At 65.2% G+C, this 16,448-nt stretch overlaps 2 protein-coding genes across 4 annotated transcripts in view; one reads left to right on the top strand and one right to left on the bottom strand.

The window, feature by feature from the left end:
- Positions 1-1,090, top strand: part of ADAMTSL2 (ADAMTS like 2) — a 68,882-nt gene extending 67,792 nt beyond the window's left edge. For all 3 annotated transcript variants that reach the window (XM_069477060.1, XM_069477061.1, XM_069477062.1), the window contains one exon: positions 335-1,090. In XM_069477060.1, the coding sequence (XP_069333161.1) occupies positions 335-453 (119 nt within the window). In that variant the 3' untranslated portion in view covers positions 454-1,090. The remainder of the gene's footprint in view (positions 1-334) is intronic.
- Positions 1,091-3,871: 2,781 nt separating this feature from the next.
- FAM163B (family with sequence similarity 163 member B) lies at positions 3,872-6,139 on the bottom strand. The gene is made up of 2 exons (XM_069477066.1): positions 5,228-6,139; positions 3,872-4,803 (listed from the first exon to the last, which is right to left on the bottom strand). Exons 1-2 carry the CDS (start codon positions 5,318-5,320, stop codon positions 4,396-4,398), a joined length of 501 nt encoding a protein of 166 aa, XP_069333167.1. The 5' UTR covers positions 5,321-6,139; the 3' UTR covers positions 3,872-4,395.
- Between the last annotated feature and the right edge of the window lie 10,309 nt (positions 6,140-16,448).

The following is a 16,448-nucleotide window of genomic DNA, read 5'->3' as shown; positions in this document are numbered from 1 at the left end:
GGCGGGGGAGGCGCCTGTGCACTTCTGGGGGACGTTTGGACCCCTGGGTGAGACTGGCAGCTCCTCCCCATCCTGGCCCCTGGGGGTCACCTCGTTGGCGCACAGATCGGACCACTTGGCAGGATCTGGGACATCCCGGGGAGCAGAAGGGAGCTGGAACCGGGACCCCGTCCGGTGGGAGGCCCGGCGCCCTGCACCTGGGCACAGGCTCATGGGGCCACCTGTCCACGGGGCTGTCCTCTGGCAGTGGAGGGCAGAGGCGGAGGGTCCCAGGGGTGCTTGCCCCATGGCTTCCTCCTGACATGCCTGTCCCCCCGCCACGGTCCTTCCCCAGACGACAGCTGCCAGGACCAGCCGGGCACCAACTGCGCCCTGGCCATCAAGGTGAACCTGTGCGGCCACTGGTACTACAGCAAGGCGTGCTGCCACTCCTGCAGGCCCCCCCCCTCCTAGGCTGGCAGCTGCAGCCCCTTGGAGACTGAGACAGAGCACCCCAGCCCGGGGCTGCTGCAGATTCGGGGGGCCCTCCACAGGCACCCTCCCGCGGGGTGCCTGGGCTGCGAGTGTGACACTGAGCCCCAGCTGTCGAACAGGGACACCTGCAGCTCACGGGCCTGTGCGGGGGCCCCTGCGCTCATCAGCCCCTCCCCGGACAGTCGCCCCGGCTGTGGGAACTCGCACATCTTCCCGTGTGGCTCCTGGGCTGTGGTCCCCACCCCCAGCCCGCAGTCCCAGCCGAGGGGCCCAGGCCTGGAGCCCAGAGGTGTGGGGGGTGGCTGTTTGCTCTGGGGGGGGGGGCAGGGCCTTCTCAAGGAGCCTGCAGGTGACCCCACCGGGGAGGGCGCTGGGGGCGAGGAGGGGGCTCGGGCAGCTGAGGAGGCCAGGCGCACTCCTTCCAGAGGATTCTCTCACAACTTAGCCTCCGCTCAGCATCCCCTGTGCGGAGCCTGTGTGCGCGGCGGGGCCGCCACACGCCACGCCCCGCGGGCGGCTCTTCCCCACGGTGCGTGGTCATGGACAGCGGGCTCCGCCCCGGCGCCGTAGGTGCTGGTCTGTGTATGTTAATAAAGTGGTCGTATTTATGGCGGCATCCTGGGCTCTCAGTGGCTTCCGGCCCGAGGGGTGGGCGGCCCGGGGGATCTGGGAGCCCGAGTGTGGCCATGCGGGTCTCTCCAGCTCGCCGAGGCCCCGGTGCAGGGCAGGCAGGCGGGCGGGGACTGCTGCAACCTCACTGAGACGGCACCAGGAGCAGAAAGGACAAAAGGCAACGAGAGCGGGGCCTGCGGGAGCAGCGTTTGGGAGCATCAGGATGCGGGGCCCGGAGTCTGGAAGGAGCTGAAACCGCAAGTCCGTCATCACTGGTGCCGGGGACACAGGGGTGACCTAGAGGGACGTGGCAGGAACTGCTGCCCCAAGCCTGACCCAGGAGCTCCCCCTGGGGGTGTGCGGGAAGAACAGGAGGTGACAGGTGGCCCCGGGGCCCAGAGGCAGCAGCCACCACTGTGTCCTGGGCCTCTGGGGGCTCTAGACCCGGCCTTGCGGGCGCAGGGCCAGGATGCTCGGAGCTGCTGTTCCAGCCGATCCCGCAGCAGCAGTGGCTTTTCCCAGACCAGAGGGTGGGAAGAACGTGAACAGAAGGAAACAGCTGGCACAGAGCCTCGTGGAGGAGCAGTGGACGGGGGACCCGGCCACCTGCCCCGGGACAGCACGTCCGTCTCTGGGCCCAGCACGGCACGGAAGCGGCTCCTTGGGGCTCCGGCAGCAGGGAGGTGAGGGCCACCAGGCCGCTTGCTGTGATTGGGGGCCAGCCCATCCCAGACTGGGACCCAGGGCGGGATCTATCACACAGTGTTTTAGAAGGACAGCTTCCAAACAACTTGGGGCTTTGGGGAAACTGAGGCAGCAGCCCACTCCAGTAGTTCTTGTCTGTGTGTGCCCCCAGGGGGCTGCAACTGGGTGACTGCCCTTGAAGGTTCTTTTCGGTCCCCAAAGTCCAGGCGTTGGAGGCCAGAGGGATGGGCCTGCCGCAGGTCCGCAGCGTGGCCCGGGCAGGGCTAAGCGCCCGTGGCCCAGGGCTCTGGGGCGTCTGGGGCACCTCATCCCTGCCCATCATCACCCCTGCCCTCCTTTCTCCCCCCCCCAGCCTCCACATTCTCTTCCTTACCGTAGCTCTCCCTCCCCACCCTCCTTTCTGCCAACACTTATTGTGCACTTGCTGGATGCTGGGCTCCGTGCCAAGCACTGCGTTGGCACTGCCTGGTTTCATCGTCCTAAGAGCCCCGTGAAGCCAGTGTCATCTCCAGCGTGTGGACGTTAAAACTGAGGCCCAGAGGAGGTCAGTCACGTGTCCCAGGTGACCCAGCTGGTCACCCCCAACCTGCTCTCCAGGAGTCCACGCTGGGGGGATCCTAATCTTGGATGATCAACACAGCCACCTGGGGACCAGGAAGCCCAGCGTGGCGTGCCATGGTGGGCCCTCGGCCGACAGCGCTGGCCCTGCCGCCCGGCCCGAGAGGGAAGCCAGACGCTGCCCAGCACCAGGTGGGACGAGGTGCCTCCCGGGAAGCTCCAGCGGGGTCTGGACGGCCCGCACCCGCACACTGAAGACTCAGCAGGTCAGTGGGAGACGAGCTTTATTGGCTTTCGTTTTCCTCAGGGAGCCGGCAGCTCCCTGGCAGGTCCCCACGGTGGAGTGGGGTGGGCTGGGATGGATGGAGCTTATGTCATTTCAAAGGGGCCTGTGTGTCTACACAGAGAGGACAGAGAGCAGAGAGGACGCAGGAAATGGAGACGGAACAGCCGCAGGAAGTGCCGCCTCTGGGCCCCCCGCCCCACCCCGGGCTGATGCATCAGAAGCAAACTCCACTGGGAGGGGACCGGACAGCAGGAGGGGCTCAGGGGCCTTGGGATGAATCCACGCGCACGTCCCGACCAGGCCGGAGGAGAAAAAGGAAGAGGAGGAAAAATTGAGAATGCCAAAAATAGCAAGTCTTCACCTGCACCTCTGCGCTTTGGGGTGAGAGCACGAAGCGTCCGGCTCACGGAGGCCGCGGCCCCAAAGCGTGTCTCTCAGGAAGGGCCGCCCACCCTGGGGCTCGGGGGCAGGGCCCAGGACACGGAGCCCCAGAGGGGGAGGGGTTCCATGGCCCGAGTGCCAGGGGGGAAAAGGTACCTCCCTCGGGGCGGGGGAGCCGCGCTGCCCATGCCTGGGTCTGGGCGTGTCTCTCAGTGCCACGCGCTGGGCCCGTTTCTTTAGGCGGAGGGAGCTGGGGATGGGTTGGACTTCCCCGGGAGCCCGTGGCCCAGCTGGAGCTGGTGGAGAGCGGCCGGCTGGATGGGGTCTTCACGTTGGCTGCCGGGGGCCCACCAGGTGGGCCCGGGCGGGGCCATCCTGGCTCCCAGATCCTGCCGAGGAGGGGGAGCAGGTGGCGAGGGTGACCTCGTTCCGGATGAGAACAAGGGCTCGCAGGGCTCTCCGAGACCAGCCCCTCACCCCACAGGGTGGGGAGACTGAGGCCCGGGGGCAGTTGTGGGGGTCCTTAACCCTGAGCCTTGGCTCTGCCCACCCCACCCAGCCTCAGGCTGTCTCCTGGGGGTCCTACCTGTCGGCCACCGTTGGGGCTGAGGACCGGGCGATGGCCTTTCAGCCTCTTCCCTGTCCCTGTGCCTCCTTTCACCAAAAAGCCAGTCAGGCCGAGCATTCCAAAGACCCTGCTGCCCCGGAACGCTCCCTCCTGGGGGGACCCGTGCATCTTCAGGGGGCTCAGCACAACCAGCGTGTCAGCCCTGGAAACTGGGGGCATGTGCATGAGTGTGTGTGTGCACGCGTGTGTGTGTGCGCGTGTGCGGGCAGGGGGTGGATTAAGAGAGAGCGAGGGAGAAAGGAAGTGCAACAGAGGAAGAGGAGGGGATGGAGGGGGCTCACGTGTTTGGCACTGGGGGTGCACAAATCCTCGGTGCAGGGTCCCAGGGAGGCCGGGGCTGCGGTGGCCCCTAGTGTCACTGAGGCCGCCCCAGCCTGGAGCAAGTAGGAGGCTGAGTCCCAGGGCAGGGGTGTCACACCAAGGCCACCCAGCGATGGCCAGGTGGTGGGGCTGAGATGGGGCCACACTCCCACTGCACCCACACAGTGGCCTCGGTGCCTGAGCACCTCAGCCCATGCCCAGCCCCCTGCCGTGTCACCTGGCCCTGCGTCCCTTCCAGCCCCTGGCCCCAGCTGGCCCTACCCCTCCAGGACAGGCCCATGCCCAGTGAGCCTCAGCCCCGGAGTGAGCCCGGGGGCTCCCAAGCCTGGGCCGGGCGGAGGGCAGGGGTGCGGGTGCCGGCCCAGGGCCAGGCTGGTGTGCCACGGAAGCCCGCCATGGTCTCAGGGTGCCTGGGCGTGGCGGGGGCCAGTCACACGTCAGTGCTGACGCTGCGGCTCCGCGAGAAGGCCTCCCGCATGGCCGAGAGGCGGTTGGGGTTCAGCGCCTGCAGGCCTCCGAAGGCCGCGGGGGGCAGCCCCACGTCCTCCTGGCTGAGGCTCTTGTAGACCACGCGCTCGCCGCCGTTGAGCACGTCCTCGTCCTCGTCCTCCGGCTCCTGCAGGAAGAAGGCGGGTGGCTCGCGGTGGGAGCAGCTGCGGCAGAGGGCGCGGGCCTGCGGGGACCGCTGGCTGAAGGAGGTGGAGGCAGCCGGGTAGAGCGCGGGGCCGTTGGTCAGCACCAGGTTGCGGTTGGAGTGCAGCGGCGGCAGGTGCGAGTGCACCTCGAAGTCCGGCTCCTCCTCGTCCTCCTCGGACCCGTCCTTCTTGCAGCAGTAGTACTGCGGGCGGGGGAGGCATGGTGACCACACCGCCCGCCACAGCCCACGCCGCGCCCGCAGGAGAGCAGCCCAGCCCAGACACCTGCTCGTGTGCACTGCGCGGGGTTTGCCCGCCAGGCAGCGCCCAGCACTCGCCATCACGCTCACTCCCCACTCCATTGTGCAGGTGGGGAGACTGAGGCAGAGAAGGGCAGGTAGCTGAAGCCGCACAGTCGGGTTTGCGGGCAGGGGCAGTGTGCCCGGCCCTGCACGGAGGGCTCCCCTGCCCTCCCGGGAAGACGTGGGTGGGGGCCGCCTGTGCCCTTGGCCACTCCCTTCTCCTCTCGGGCGAGGGCAGGCTGTCTGCACCTCTCTGCCCCCTCCCACTTCCTGGACCCCGAACCTCAGGGCCTGGGGGGCTCCCGCTTGGGGCCGCGGGGCGTACCTGGAGCCGGCAGTAGCATAGCACGGCGACGATGCAGAGCAGGATCACCGTCGCCAAGATGCCCCCGGTGATCACCACCGTCCCGGCTGTCATCCGCCCCCTTCTCCATCAACGGCCTGCAACACATGCCACGGCCTCACAGCGTCACCACCTCAGCACGAGGCCCCCGCGCCACTTTAGGAAACTGAAAGGACAAGGCTGAGGGAACAGGAGACACCCCGGGACACACGCGGGTGGCAGGAGCTCGGCCTGGCCTGGCGTGGGAGGAGATCCAGGCCCTGCTCTGCCCCGCCAGCTGCTCCCCCCTCCTGCCTCAGTTTCCACATCCACAGAGGTGGTTGCTGAGGGCGTGGGTTCCCGACCCTCACGGGTGCGTCTGTCAGCGCTCCGCGGCGCACGGGCGGGACGCGGCTCTGCAGACTCACAGGCTGTAACATTCACCCAAACGCAGTCGAGCTGCACATGCGGTTTTGCAACCCGCTTCCCTGCATTTGCACCGAACGAGATGACCCTTATTGTTCCATATCATTCAACCTTCCTCTGAACGTGGTTTCTACCCATATTCCACTGTCTAATGCAAGCGATACCATTGCTTTGTAATTTTTAATTGTGGTAAAATACACATAACGTTTCCCATCTGCACCGTTTTGAAGGGCACAGTTTTCAGTAGCGCAACGTCTACGCACACTGCTGTGCAGCGGAGCTCTAGACTTCCTCCTCCCGCAGAACGGAAAACCAACGCCCTCTCGTATCAGGGTGGCTCACGTTAACAAATACTTCCAGCGATGTTTTAATTGGCAGCTTTGCAGCTAAGCACTGCGAGCCGCTTGAAGTACAGAACATACTTCAGTGACTTTTTCAGGGTAAATTCTTAGCAGGGGGTTCGAGGCTTGAGGCCACGCGCTGTGTGAACCCTGCCCAGCACACGCAACACGGCGGGGCCGGAAAACGCTGCCCTCGGCCGCCGTCCCGCCGTGTGCGGAGGAGACGCACCCCGACCTGCAGGAGTAGCTGCTTCCTGCTGCGGGCGTCCACGCCACCACCTGCTTCGGCCGGCTCACGGAATTCCGGAACGTGCACGGTCGCCACTCACGGTCAGGGGGAGCTGGTCCCTTCCGGTCACTTCGATTCCCTGGCCTCACCCTTTCTCACAGGGCCTGGGTGCAGGGGTGACATGTCAGGGCCAACCAGTTCACCCACAAATGCTGCGGTGCCATGTCTCACCGATGAGGACTGGAAACAATGCCCGGTCTGCGTTCAGCGCTCTCCTGTCACACCCAAAATGCCTTTTAATGCTCGGTGCGTCCAAATCAGGGTCTGGTGCGTCCGGCCCCTTTTGCTCGAGAACCGTTCGGCGCCAGCTCACCCTCCTCTGCCCGGCCCCAGCCACTTCACGTTGTCCACCGCAGAAGCCGCTTGTTCATCTGACGGGGTCGGCTGGGTTTCCCTGTGTGACATCTGACGTGTTCCTTTCTCACTGTCTCACGTCACTCCCAGGGGCCTGATGTCCCTCTTGTCGTGACGCCGAGGTTGCCCAGTGGGCTCAGCCACTCCCAGCCGCGTCCCCACCGGCCTCCCGTGGAACCGCTGCCGTGATCCTCGAGCACTGCCTAGAGCATGCCGTCCTGGGGGGCCACAAACTGCGACTTTCCAAACGCTGTCATTTCTTCCACATTTATGGGCTCCAGTTCTTCTTTAAAAAAAAACAACAACAAACCCGAAAGCACTTTCCCTTATTCCCTACATGGTTACCCTAAAATGTGGTCTGCAGAGGGAAGGCGCGGACGCCCAGCGCCGACTGCTCTCGGTCTGCAGGGAGGCTGCGAGGTTTGCGGTTGTTTTGCAGCATCTCTGTGACCTCACTGATTTTGTACAAATACCTTTGATGTGTCTCAAACCGCTGCAGTCGCTATTCACTCTCCCCCCGGGGGCGGTGGGCGCGGCGCCTGCCATGCGGCCCCCGTGTCACTCGGTGACACCCACCACGCCTCGGCGGGCTCTGCCTGGGGACAAGCGGCTCGTGGAGAACAGGGCGTGGGCGCGAAGGTGCTGTCGCTCCTGCTCCCGTGGCTCTGGGCGATCTCAGCGACGGGGGAAGCCTTTTTCATTTTTTAGAAAGGGAAAAATGAAACACGAGTTCATGCTAATATTTCTGCTTAAAATTAGAGATTACTGGGTTTTTACTTGTTAAAATTTGATGTCTATGTGACTTTTACAGTGAAAATCTTGTTCCTAATAATAGGAACCATTTACTCTTTCCAATGACATATGATAATTTTGAAATGACTTTACCAATATCTTTATCAAGGAGTCTACTGGGAGGAATTTGGTTTTCCTTTGCCCTTTTTGTTCTTATCCCTGTAGGGATAGGCAGTAAAAAGACTTTCAAACTCATTTGAAATAATTCTTAGTGTGGTTTTTCCACCAACTTGATACTCAGAGGTTTATTTATTTTTCAGCTTGCTTTTAATTTTAAAGATTTATTTACTTTTGCTTTTGAATTGTGGAAAATATTTGGTTCCAGAGTTGAAGCATCCACGCAGGTGCATTCAGAGGGGTCTTGCTTTGCCCCCGCCCCGCTCCGCTCCGCCCCGGAGGTCACAGTTCGCCTTCGTGCCGGGGTTCACCCTTTCCTTGCCTCTTGCCAAAAGTACAAGCAGAGACGTGTTTCCCTTCCCTGCTGAAGAGAAGGTGGCGTCTGTGTGCACTTCCTTCCCTTCCTGCCGCAGCCGGCCCTGAGATGTCACGGCTGTCCTCGGCGTGGGACGCGCAGGCCCCTCCACGGCCGCCCGTGCCCCGCGTGTGGGGCAGCCCCAGCGCACCCACCGGCCCCTGGGCGGCACTCACGTGTCCCCCACTTTGCGCTGGTACCGGAGCTCTGTGGGACGCACATTTCTGAAGTTTTTGCTAAACGCTGCCAAGGACTTGCCGGAATTTGGGCCAATTTATCCCCTTCCTGGAATGTGTGAGAATAACTGACAGATGGGGTTTTTGTTTGGAAACTCAAGGTCTGGGAGGTGGGCGGGTGGGGACCGGGGGTGTGGGGAGGCACGTGGGGGAGGTCGCAGGCATCGTGGTGTCCCTGCAGACTCTACAGCCGGAGCTGGGAGGGTCGCAGGCCCGGAGGGCCCCGGCCAGGCAGCGAGGACAGTTGGGGGCCGTGGACCTGGGCTGACACGGGGGCTGCCCAGGCAGGGACTGGACCCCACGAAGCCGATGGCGCGGCAGATCCACACAGGCCCAGGGCAGAGACAGACACAGACGGAGAAGGAGCCCCAGGACCCCGCTTTCCTGGGCACCTCGGCCTCCCGGGTGGCCGTGGCCAGCTGGCCCGCCGGGCCCTGCTGAGGGAGCAGGGTGCAGGGCGCAAGCTGACCCTGGGCAGGCCCCAGGGACCCGAGTGTGCGGGACAGCTGTGGAGGGGTCCAGAGACGTTCCACGCTCTTCTCCGGGGACAGGCACAGCACAGCAGGTGGCTGCTGGAGCGCGGGGCTCTTCCGTCCCGGGGGCCCCCGGGACACTGCTGCAGCTCCAGGAACGCGGGCGGCCTGGGGAGGGCAGGGCCACCCCCAGGTGACAGAGCCAAGCCCCAGCACCTCCAGGGCAAGGCTGGTCTGTGTGCGTCATCCCGCCCAACGGCCCCCTCACAGCTGAAAGCCACGACATCAGGGCCACGCACCCCACGTGGGCACAGAGGCCATTGCCGACGCCGTCATCCCGTCCAGCACCTGCCAGGCGGGTCCTCCTCTCTGAGGCCCCACAGCAGCCCCAGGACGTGTGGCCACTTTGAAGACGCAAACGCCACGGCCTGGCGAGGAGATGCAGCTGCCCAGGCCCAGCGCCAGCAAGGTGCGGGGTCGGGTCAGGGCCGGACCGCCGCTACCTTCCCCGAGTGCCACCGAGCCCCCTGCCCCAGTGTGAGCGTCCCGAGTCCTGCGGCACTTTTAGGGGAGCACACTCCCTGCCGGTTCTGGGGTGTAGCCAGCCCCAGCCTTCTGCTCTGTGTCCTGCCCTGAGCCAAGGAGCGGGAAGCCGCCTCTGCCCACGTCCGCTGCCCCTGTGTGTACAGCCGGCCGGTCGGCACGGACGTGTGCCCGACTGGGCCAGCTTCTCCCCGGGACATGGAATCGGGACCTGGGACACTGGCCGGTCCCTGTGGTCATCTGACCTTGTGGCTAGGGAGGCATTTTCAGCCGCATGTGTGTGGAGAGCCAGAAGGAGCCGGTCCAGGCGGGAGAGGGGAGACAGACGCACAGAAGCCGGGCTGTAGTCCTCACGCCCGACCCGACCCCCACAGCAGCAGAGTGGCTCCTTCTGCTCCTGGCACCCGGATAGTTACGGTCCCGCCTCATCCGTGAGGGTCCAGGTCCCGTCTCAGGGCCCTGAGGGAGGCAGCCACACTCCCAGAGTCTCCCTGCCAGGCCCAAGACACAGATGGCCCGGCGCGCCCCCGGCACTGCAGGCCCCAGGCCGCGGCTGCTCTGGGCCCAGGTCCCCTCTGGCGGCGGGCAGCCTGGTGGCGTGACGGGAAGGGTGCTGGCTCGGGCCGGGCGCCCAGGGCTGTCAGCAGCCACCCTCTGACACCCAGGCCCGCCCAGCTGGAGAGTCTCGGCCTCGCTCTGCAGATACGCGCAGCAACGCCCGCAGTGGCGCCGGGTCCCAGGCCAGGCCAGGCCCGGCCGACAGACGCACCCGCCACTGGCAACTCCGCCGGCACCGGCCTGACATCAGTCCACAGTCAACTCCCAATAGACCGAGAGTGACACAGCCCCCCGGGACCCCACCCTCCTTGTCCCTGCACTCGAGACGCCCTTCCCTCCTGACCTACCCTGGTGTCAGAGCCAAGCCTGTGCCTTCCTCCTCCGGGAAGCCTCCCTGAACTTCTCTAAAGCACCTCGTGGAACCTCAAAACGCCAGTGCCGGCGGGACCACGTCCCCCACCACCTAACAGGGAGAGCAGGACGCCGACCCCGGGCTGTTTCCCCTCCCCCATGCCCTGTGGCTACTCTGAGCCTGCAGACCTCGGTGGGTCCTAGGACTCCACCTGGCTGCACCCCATGTGACATGAGTCCTGCCCAACAGGGCAGCAGGTGAGGGGTACTCGGCCACATACCTGCTGGTGACATGGACGGGGGGATGGGGGGGGGGTGCCTTTCTCTGGGCTGTGTCCTTATCTGCAAAGTGCGTCTGGTGCGGCTTAGGCAACTGATTTCCTCCTGGCTCTGCGGGGCTTTATGGTTTAAGTAGCCCAGGGAGGCTCCAGGTGATGCAGGTGCCCTAAGAGGGTTCGAGGGTCACGTGAGAACGTGCCGGGTAAGTAGCCCAGGGAGGCTCCAGGTGATGCAGGTGCCCTAAGAGGGTTCGAGGGTCACGTGAGAACGTGCCGGGTAAGTAGCCCAGGGAGGCTCCAGGTGATGCAGGTGCCCTAACAGGGATCGAGGATCACGTGAGAACGTGCCGGCAGTGAGGCACGATGGCCCCTCCCAAGGGTCGGCAGAGGAGGGGTCAGCTGCAGACACTGATTCTTACCTGCCTGGGGCCTTTCTCTGTCAGTGGGCCTGACCCAGTGTCCCAGGGTCACTTGTGTTCTGAGAATGCTGGGTGCCTGAGAGAGCAGGGGGGATCCCTGGGGCTCTGGGCTGCTAGATGACCGTAATGGGTGGGGGGGGTAAACCAAGGGGAGCTTCCTGGAGGAGGTGGCTGAGTCGGTCCTTGAGGAGGGCTGTCTCGACTGGCTGGACACAAGAGTGGGGAGAGGGGCTGTGGGTGCAGGACGGGCACAGGCAGAAGCGCGGAGGCAGAGAGGTGCCAGGCAGGCCCAGGGACGGCCTGGCGGGGGCTGCTTTGCTGCCTGGTTGCAGCCAGGTGCACCCTCCTCCAGCTCACCCTGCTGTCTGCGCTGCCAGCCAAGACGATTTGGCGAGAATAGCGCTGAATTGTTAATCTGCCCCCTGGGACCATAAACGGTTTTAAAGCTTTATAAACGGCTTTGCTTCCCTGTTCCCACTCTGGATTTTCAGAGACAGGTTGTGAGACGAGCCCTTCTGTGCACCCCTCCCCCCAGAGTCTGTGGGGGGTTGCGGGCAACAGTCCCCTCCGATAGCTCCACGCCGCCTCCGGAGCTGGCGAGGACGGCCAGCCGCGTTTACAAGCCCGGGTTGTCTCCCGAGGCCCTGGGGACCACATGGCGCGGAGCTGGCGCGGCAGGAAACACCTGGCCACAGGGCCAGACACCGGCCTCCACCTGCCCCCCGCAGGCCCCGCACCCCTTCCCCTGGCAGAGCCCCGCCTCACCGCCATCTGGACCACACGTCCTGAGCTCAATTCCAGATGCTTCCATTTTTCTCTGTCCCTCTCCCTGCAACCCCAGCCCTCACCCGCCCTAAAGGCAACGGGGACCGGGCCTCCCCGTCTGTTTATTTTGTGCCAAGGCCCGGCCGATGCCTTGCGTGGCGCAGGGCAGGCAGCCATGCTCAGTGGAGGCTTCTGTCCGCCCGGTGCCCTGAGACCCAGCGCCCTGGCAGGCGCCCAGGGGAAGCCACGTCCCGCACCCTCTGCACTGGCCGGGCCCTGTGGCTCGCCCAGCCCAGCCACTTCCACACCCCCCGGGACCAGAGCAGGGCAGCCTGGCAAACACGCAGGTGGCCAGGCATGCGGGCCCTGGACTACGGCGGCTTAACACGCGCCTTCCAACCAAGCGCAGAAAGTGCGGCTCCTGTCCAGATGGGGAAACCAAGGCGGGTGGAGCCACCTCAGTCAGACTCTGCCCCAGGCCGGCGTCTCCCCAGGGCTTGGAGACCAGGACAGGACGCCTTTCCCTCCACACACGTCTGTCTGGGTACAAAGCGCTCCTGCTACCTGGAAGCCCAAGGGCCCCGTCGCCCGTGCGGGGAGCGCGGCCCACAGAGTTCCTGTCTAGACCTCCTCCACATTTGTTCCTAATTTCATGCTCCGCGGGCTCCCGGATTCCTGCGTTCCGTAATAAACAGGCGAGGAAGTGCTCGGCTGCCGCGGTTGGTCTCGGAGACATTACCCAGGGCCCAGCGGGGTGGGCTGGCGGAGGGGCTGGGGCCTGGACGCAGCTCCCAGCTCGCGAGCGTCTCCCGCAGGCCCATCCTCGGGCCGAGCAGCCCCTGGGCTCCGCCGTGCCCGTGCCGGGGCGGGAGCCAGCGACGCCAGCAATGGCCCGGCAGGGCTGGGCTGGGGGCTGGGGTTCAGGAAACTAGCGGGTGTCCTGGGCTGGCCTGCTCGGTGGCCCGGATTCCTTGAGAGCCCCCCAGAAAGTGCACAGGGACACCATTTGCCGCTTCGTGGGCGCTCTGTGCCATGTGCCATGTCTGCTGCGCCAACCTCACCGTGGCCTGGGCTCCCCCGGGGGAGACGACCTTCCCTGGTGGCGGAGTCAACTGAGGCAGGGTGCAAAGCCACCAGCCAGGGACACACGCCCTGGGCCTTCTGGGGAGCCAGGCTTCGACACAGCTCTGCGAGGAGGTGCCCTGACACATCTTCCGGGCAGTAAACGTAGGTCAAAGGGCAAGACCATCCACTCAAGGAGCAGAAAGCCGGCCGGACAGACACCCTGTCTGTCCTTTCCCAGGAGCCGGGCTGGAACTCAAAGCCAGTCCTTGTCTGGTGACCAAACCACAGAGGACATGCTCAGGGCCAGCTCCCACCACCCGAGGCCAGAGCAGACCCAAGGCTGGAGTCCTGCCCAGCCCACCAAGGACAGGGCTTGGCACTGGGGAGGGGAGTCTGGTGGCTGCTGTGGCCCCAGAAGGGAGGGGCCGGTGTAGGCCCCAGAGCTGTGGGTGGCTGGAGGCCCCGGTCCACGACCAGGAAGCAGAAAACTGGAAGGAGCAGGTGTTTGCCCCACCTGGGCTGGCCAAGGGGCCAGCCTCCCACTACTGGGGAGAGAAGGCACCCCAGGTGGGTGGCCACCCCTCCTGGCACAGTCCCCAGGCAGTGACTGTCCCCCAACCTCAGGAACCTTGGGGTGGGGCAGAGGGTGTCAGGAGCAGGCCCCCTCTACCCACCGGCTTCCCTCACGGGCTGCGCCGAAGCTGCGTGGGGCTCCCTGGTCAGGGCTAGTGCAGCAGACCCAGGGGCGCTGCCTCTGCTGGCCACCGTGGGTGCACAGGGCCCGGGCAGGTCACGCCGGTGGGAGCCCTGCTGCGGGGCCCTTTTGTCAGGGGGCTACCGTGCCATTTAAAGCCCTCAGAACAAAGCCCCGCCAGATGGCTCACACCTGTAATCCTGGCACTCTGGGAGGCCGAGGCAGGATCACTTGAGGTCAGGAGTTCGAGACCAGCCTGAGCAAGAGTGAGACCCCCACCCTCGCCGAACCACTCATCTCTAGTAAAAATAGAAAAATGAGCCGGGCATAGTGGCGCATGTCTGTAGTCCCAGCTACTCCAGAGGCTGAGGCAGGAGGACCCCTTGAGCCCAGGAGTTTGAGGCTGCAGTGAGCTATGATGACGCCACAGCACTCTAGCCCAGGTGACAGAGTAAGACTCCATCTCAAAAAATAAAAAATAAAAAAATACAGCCCTCGGGACAGAAAGCTTGGGAGATCCTGCAACAGCCAAGCTTGGGCTGTCACCACTGCTGTCAGGCCTGGAGCTGTGGCCTCTGGCTGGGGTCCTGCTGGCCCAGAGGGTGGCCACTGGGCTGCGTGGTCCAGGAGGCTGGATCCTCAGCTCTGCAGCCAGGCCCAGCAGAAGGATCTAGCGTGCTGCCCACCCCCTCGTTGTGCAGATGGGCGCTGAGCCCCCCAGAGAAGGGGCTTGCCCAGGTCACCTTGCATCTCCGCTGCAGAGTGAGGGCTGCACACAGCCCAGCCAGCCTGAACCGCCTCCGGCCCCAGGGTGGTGGTGGTGGGGGGGGGTGGGTAGGAGTGGGGACTGGACAGGCTCCTGGGTGCTGAGCTCAGCAGACTCTCCCAGAAGTCCCCAGAGCTCCCCTGGTGCCCGCACCTCATGGTCCGATATGTTTATGCAAATCCAGGAAGCAGCTCACGGTTCCTGCTCATCTCTCTGGCCAGCCCTTCAACCGCTGACACTGGTGATCCCAACAGCGCAGGGAAATCTGCTCTCAACGAAGAGAACGCTCGGAAAAATCCCTGGGACCAGGGTGAGCCCCTGACTGGGGCTCCTGCCCCTGCCATCCTGCGTTGCCCCACGGGGGGTCCTGAACCACAGTCTGGACGGGACGCTGCCTCACTCAGACACCCTGGAGGGCTCCCAGTGCCTCTTCCTAACAACAAGCACGTCACCCCGTACTGAGCAGCATGCCAGGGTGGGTGACGCCTGCCACCAACGTCTCCTTTAACCCCCAGGGCCGTCCGGGCGTTTTGCAGAGCAGGAAACTGAGCCAGGGAGCTCAGCATGGGGAGTCCCCCGGTGAGGGCTGGGGCGCCGTGGGGGTGAGCAGGGTGCGCTGCCCCAGAGCGGACGTCCCGTGCCCCCACCCCACTTGTGTGCAGGCGGGAGGGTCGCGGGTCAGCCCAGCTGCCCCACCCCGCCCCCCGCAGCCCTGGGAAGGCGGGTCCTGGTTCCCCGCAGCTCCTAGTCCTCCGGCCACCAGGGGTGGGCGCCCGCCAGGGGGTCCTGGCAGCTCGGCCGAGCTTCCCAGGGGTCCCGCCATGGGCCGGGCCAGGCCAGGGCGGCGTGGGGGAAAGGCCGACACAGGGTCCTGGATGGCGGAAAGTGGGGAACAGGGAGCCAGGCAGGTCCTGGCTCAGCTGCAGACGGGCTCGCGTTTTCTCCCCTTAAACATGACTACGGGCAGGAGTTGGGTTCTTAGAACCCTTTCTGCTGCAGGACTTAAGTTTTCTGTTGTTTTTTTTCTCAACTTCCCCTTCCGAGAACAGGGCCCGGAAGGCAGATGGGAGGGAGGGCCGGGACCCTGGGGCGGCCAGAGCGCCCTTTACCGCACACTGTGTCCCGTGCTGGGCTGGGGGCTGCGTCCGCGTTTCAGTCGGAAGAGGGACCCGTGGGGCCAGGTCGAGAGAACGCTGGACGCCACCGCCACCTTTCAGACAGGAATCGCCCAGGGAGGTGCTGGCTCTGCCCTAGCGCCGCCGGCCCCTCTACCGTGGCAGGCAGACCCTCCGCCGGGCCCACGGCAGGCAGCTCTGGGAAGGGCAGGCCCAGCTCCCGGGGCACCGTCCTCTGTCTTCCGAGGCCCCTTCAGGTGCCCCGACCTGCCCAAGCCGGGCGACCCTGCTTGTGAACAGCGACAGTTGCTGCCAAGCACCTGTGAGGCGGTGCCTGCTGCGTCTTGGCACCCGGCCCCGCCTCCCACCCTGTCGCCCTGGTGCCCGCACAGGGGGCTTTGTGTCCGGGGGGAGACACCAGGCCACGCTCAGGGTGCTGCCCACCTGCTGCCGGGGCAGGAGCTGTGGCTGGGACACCATGTACAGCTCTCCTGCCCCCCCAGGTGGTCTCCTCACGGGGGACTCTGCAGGCGTGTGCACGGCTGTGTGAGCCTCCCCGGGGGGGTCTGTCTAGTCCTCCCCAGGCCCCAAAGACGCTGCTCCCCGTGCCTGGGCGTGCATCCCCCGAGGGCTCTGGACCCCGACTCAGAGGCCCAGGTGGGCTGAGAATGCACATTTCCTGCACGTTCCCGGGGTGCAGGGGCCACACTGACAACCGCCTTCCGTGACGATGGGTCCCACAGCGAGTCTGGCCCAGCAGTGGCTCCTCTGAATACGTCCTCACCCCTTGGGACCCTCCCTGGCCCTCACCCCAGGTCCGCCCCTGGGAGCTGAGCACCCAGGAGGGAGTGCCTCCCCGTCTCCTGACCTCCGAGTGTCAAGGGCCCAGGGGCACTGGCCTCAGACGCCCCTTTCCCATCTCTGTCCCCCCGTGGGTCTCGCTGGCTTCACAACTTCCAGACCATCTACTGAAACGCCCCCCATCTCCACTCCTGGGCCTGCGGGGTCTGCACCCTCGGCCCCCGTCACTTCACTGGGACACTTTTCTTCACGGCCCGTTTCTTCCCGCTGGAGTCGGAGCTGCTGAGGGCCGGGTTAGGCCTGGCCTGCTGTGTTCTGGTGCCTGGAACGGCGTCCCTGCCCCCGCAGGCGCCCGGCACCCTCAGTCGATGAGGGATGAAGGAATCCGGGGGCACCTGGGTCCCTTCTGCGCTTGGAGAAGCCTCTGCGGCTGCTGGGTGGAGGCTGCCGTGGTCACCAGGTAAGAAGCGGGGGGGCCGGGGGGAG

Source organism: Eulemur rufifrons, chromosome 7, assembly GCF_041146395.1.
Source record: "Eulemur rufifrons isolate Redbay chromosome 7, OSU_ERuf_1, whole genome shotgun sequence".
NCBI classification, from domain to species: Eukaryota; Metazoa; Chordata; class Mammalia; order Primates; family Lemuridae; genus Eulemur; species Eulemur rufifrons.
This window is presented reverse-complemented; position numbering and strand designations above follow the sequence as displayed.

What these genes read in the sequence shown, in the direction of transcription:
- FAM163B (XM_069477066.1), bottom strand. Translation starts at nt 5,320, where the DNA reads ATGACAGCCGGGACGGTGGTGATCACCGGGGGCATCTTGGCGACGGTG. An exon ending in TATGCTACTGCCGGCTCCAG is followed by an intron (nt 4,804 to 5,227) that starts GTACGCCCCGCG and finishes CCCCGCCCGCAG; the next exon opens with TACTACTGCTGCAAGAAGGA.